This window comes from Puntigrus tetrazona, chromosome 21 (assembly GCF_018831695.1).
Source record: "Puntigrus tetrazona isolate hp1 chromosome 21, ASM1883169v1, whole genome shotgun sequence".
NCBI classification, from domain to species: Eukaryota; Metazoa; Chordata; class Actinopteri; order Cypriniformes; family Cyprinidae; genus Puntigrus; species Puntigrus tetrazona.
Window position 1 is genome coordinate 4,160,142 of NC_056719.1, and position 3,847 is coordinate 4,163,988.

General features: G+C 41.3%; 2 protein-coding genes across 2 annotated transcripts in view; one reads left to right on the forward strand and one right to left on the reverse strand.

The window, feature by feature from the left end:
• Window positions 1-3,253, reverse strand: part of LOC122326658 (transmembrane protein 132C-like) — a 30,392-nt gene extending 27,139 nt beyond the window's left edge. The window contains exon 1 of the mRNA XM_043221734.1: window positions 2,351-3,253. Coding sequence (XP_043077669.1) covers window positions 2,351-3,237 — 887 coding nt within the window. The 5' untranslated portion in view covers window positions 3,238-3,253. The remainder of the gene's footprint in view (window positions 1-2,350) is intronic.
• LOC122326660 overlaps window positions 1-3,847 on the forward strand; it is a 99,895-nt gene that overhangs the window by 53,355 nt on the left and 42,693 nt on the right. The gene's annotated exons all lie outside the window — the stretch shown is intronic.

Genomic DNA, 3,847 nt, shown 5'->3' on the forward strand with positions numbered 1-3,847 from the left:
TCATATTATATAAATGTATTTATTTCAACATATTTATTATGTTGATTCAGATTTTCATCAGCTGATTGTTTCCAGTAGTTGATCACCCATGCATGTAAATTATTTTATCTATACATTATCTGTGGAAAAGTCTTAGTGTACGGTGTATTCATTTGAACATCGTGCTGGAGGAGGTCTGGCAGTCAGATGCGATTCTCAGGAGCTATTCTGTTTTACTCTGATTGTGTTAGGCAGGGAAAAGCTGATCAGGGAGCGTTTTTATCCCTAGGCTGATGATAAGATGAGGAGATCTGGCTCCAAGAGCACCAGAGACACAACCGGTTTGAACCATGTGCCACCGCCCAACATAACCTCCTCCCCTCCCCCTCCAGCACCTACACAACTACACAACACATCAACAGCCAGGGACCCTAGAGAAACAGCCCTATCAGCAGCGCTCAGCTGGTCACTATTTAAAAAAATTGTTTGCTTGGAACTCGGAGTGCAGCCCAAGCCGAGAACAGAGCTGTGCCTATCTCCAGGGGTTGAGGGGACTTGGAGCCATCACAAAGACATTTAGGCATCAAGAAGAGGAAAGGCAAAAAAAAAAAAAACCTTTTATAGGATCTTATCACCAGTCTTTGTGAACACTGGAGGAACTACAGAGAAGTTTCCCACAGCACCACGTCACCCAAGACATCACAAATTTACTTGCTATTGAGGACTAAACTTTTCCTTTCAGCATTAATTAAAACTGGCCTGATAACTCCATTAGAAGCTGCTGTTTCTAATGTTAGAGCACCCTTGGAGAACATTTCCGAAAACAACGCATCTGCCAGGAGCTTCTTTATTTCTGTCTACATCAAAGGCAATTCATTTCTGAGCTTTTTCATTCTGCATGCTAAGCTTCATTCATTGTTCTAGTAAACACCCAGTATTCGCAAACGAATTAGATAGAAGCAAAACTGGACGTATCGAGACCAGAACACTTAAAGTCCGTTAATCATGCATGATATAGTGGCCGAGCTGCAAGTCGATGGTAACTGAGGTTGACAAATTTGCCACGGCTGTTAGCGTATAGCTCGAAAAAATGATTTAGATATCAGGCGTGAGAGAATACAAACAGGAACAAACATTAATTTCTCTCACGGTCATTTACTCACTTGCACAGAATGTCTTTAGTCGCTTCATCAAATCCGCTTGTTCTAATTAGAGCTCAACACTCAATGAATCAATAAAGAATTTTCTCACTTTTGCACACTGGGTTGTTAGGAAAATTAATTTTAAACAGGTCATCTTGTGCAGTTTGCACAGCTCTTTCCTTAATAATTCATTTGTATTTAGTTGCATTCTACTAATTAAGAGTTAAATCTACTAACTGAGAGTTAATTAGTAATTGTTTTGAAAGGGTAATCTCGCCAATTGCCTTTGGGCTATGTAGATTTCACATAATGAATGTCATGATAAACTTTTAAATATCTTAGAAGTTGTTTTCTTACACCTATCTTTAACGTCCAATGGTTTTGAACAGATGAGTTGCAGGTCTGTTGTGTTAAAGGGATAGGTCATAACACTGAACTATCAAAAAAAAATTATTTTAAATGCTTTTACTTGAAACAAGCAAATCTGCCAGTGGGATAAGCAAAATGATGTCTGAAATTAGAGTATTTTGCTTATCCCATTATTATTTGCTTTCCCCTATTATTACCCCAGATTATTTTGCTTGTTCTAAGCAAAACGTCACTCAATACATGCTATACAAGGAACAAGGAAATGCAATCCAGGCTGCAAATAAGGTCCCATACTTTACAAAAAAAATTCCAGCCATTTAATAGGCATTTAATAGGCATTTAATATCTTCTAAAGAAAACAGTTCATGTACAAAGAGTGTAAAAGAATGACTACATTATAGAAATTCCTTTAATTTTCCATTACTTTTCAGACTCTATTCATTTGTGAGACTTTTTGAGGCCTGGATATAGCACTTTCGAAATTACCAGATACTTCAGAACTGGGGGAATCAAAGGGATCACTTGCACTGATGATAAACGTAGTTTGCGCTGACATCAGTGAATTTGGAGAGCATGAAATCATCCAAATTGAGTGGGCATGTTCTTGAGCCAAGTGAATTTTGAATACAACTTCCAAAAACTACAAAAAAAAAGGAAATAGTTTTACTCTTATTTAATTTTTATTAGATTTGCAAGTATAAATTATTAACAGCACTCTAAATATTTTTGGGGAGTGGGTGAACAAAAAATAGGAAAACTCTTACTTTTGACTAATTATTAAAATGTCAGATTTGCTCTTTTCCATCAAACAAATAAAATAAAGTATCACTAAAAAGGTATTACAAGAATTGGTGACTGACCTTAAAGTGAAGATCTCTACAGATGAAAGGGTGGATACTGCTAGGAAGGCTGACACCGTCTCCCTCTGCCTGATGGGTCTGGAGGGAACCATCACAACAAAGTTACTGTCCAATCGCAGCTCAGAGAGCGGCTGGAATAGACGAACACTGCCGATCCTGCGCATGGGAGTGGGCCCTGAGAAGTACCCGGCAGGGCCCAGCTGCCCAGTGCGGATGGAATTGGTCTTCCGGGAGTCCTCTGAGCTGCATTCCCCAGTGTCGGTGGATTGTAGCATGTAATACAGTTCCACAGGAGTGCCTTCAACCAGCTCGGGTGATCTCTGTCGACCTGGTATGACACTAGGAGGACTGAACCAGCTAGGCAGAGGCTCCAGTTCAGCCACGCACAGTCCGAGTTCCCCTTTCAGACGACAGGTACCTCGTACCTCTTGGGTTTCGTGGAAGGCGAACATCCTGACACATGGCAACTTGTCCACGGCACTGTAGTCGTCCCAGTCCCGACCCACAACGTAGAAGAGAACCTGTACCTTCGGCCAACTTGGATGGATTCGTTCACTGATAATAAAAGTCTGCACTTTCCAGTTAAAACTAAAGAGAGGAGAGGAAGTGGACGATGGTGACGTGGATGAGGGGTTGGTGAACAGTCCCGGGCCCAGAAGCTCCGCAGGCACAGCTTGCTCTACATACAGTGGCCCGTAACTGGCATTGACCGAAGGCGTCTTTCTGGCTTGTTGGATGAAAAAAAGTTCAGTTCGAACCTGCAGGCTGGAGTTCCTCATGATGTCCTGGTTGGCCTCCTTCAGGAAGAAGGCAGACTCTGCATTCAACACCTGGTATCGGACCGGAAGATAAGTTGGGATGCCACCGTATCTCTGCAGTCCTTCCATCAGGAGCCGACTGTCGATGACTGACAAATAACAGAGAAGACAAAAAAAGACATCACTCATCCATCTATCAGACCTCTAAGCCTGACCTAGCTACTTGCATGCTTTTACATGCTCTAAAGTAAGAGTCATTTGTCTCCCGCCCCATTCTGCAATCCCATCTCCAGGCAACTGCACTCTTTATTGAATGCCTTCAACCAGCAGTTCACTGCAGATATTTGGGGTGATGGAAGGACCCAAGAGGCTCAATTGATTTTGCGTCACAGAGCTGGTCTGAGAGAAAGAGATGCTGGAGATTTGTGACAGTTGGTGGCAGACAAATGCTATTGGTGCTTAAGGCAGACACTATACAGCACAGCAAGAGGATGCTTACATACCATTGTGCAACATGAAGTATTTTACAGTTTAAAGGTTTTGCCTGTGCAATAATGATTGAGTCTTAGGGTATGTTCTACTGCATTTGTTCACAGCCAGTTAATTGTGTTATATTATTCTTTTAATGTAAATCACCCACAATAAATCAAATAATCTCATGAATATTGAGTTAATATAGTGAAATCAGTTTGTTTTGTTTCAGGGGAGCCAGATATTGAGAAGAGTAATGCAAAGTGTC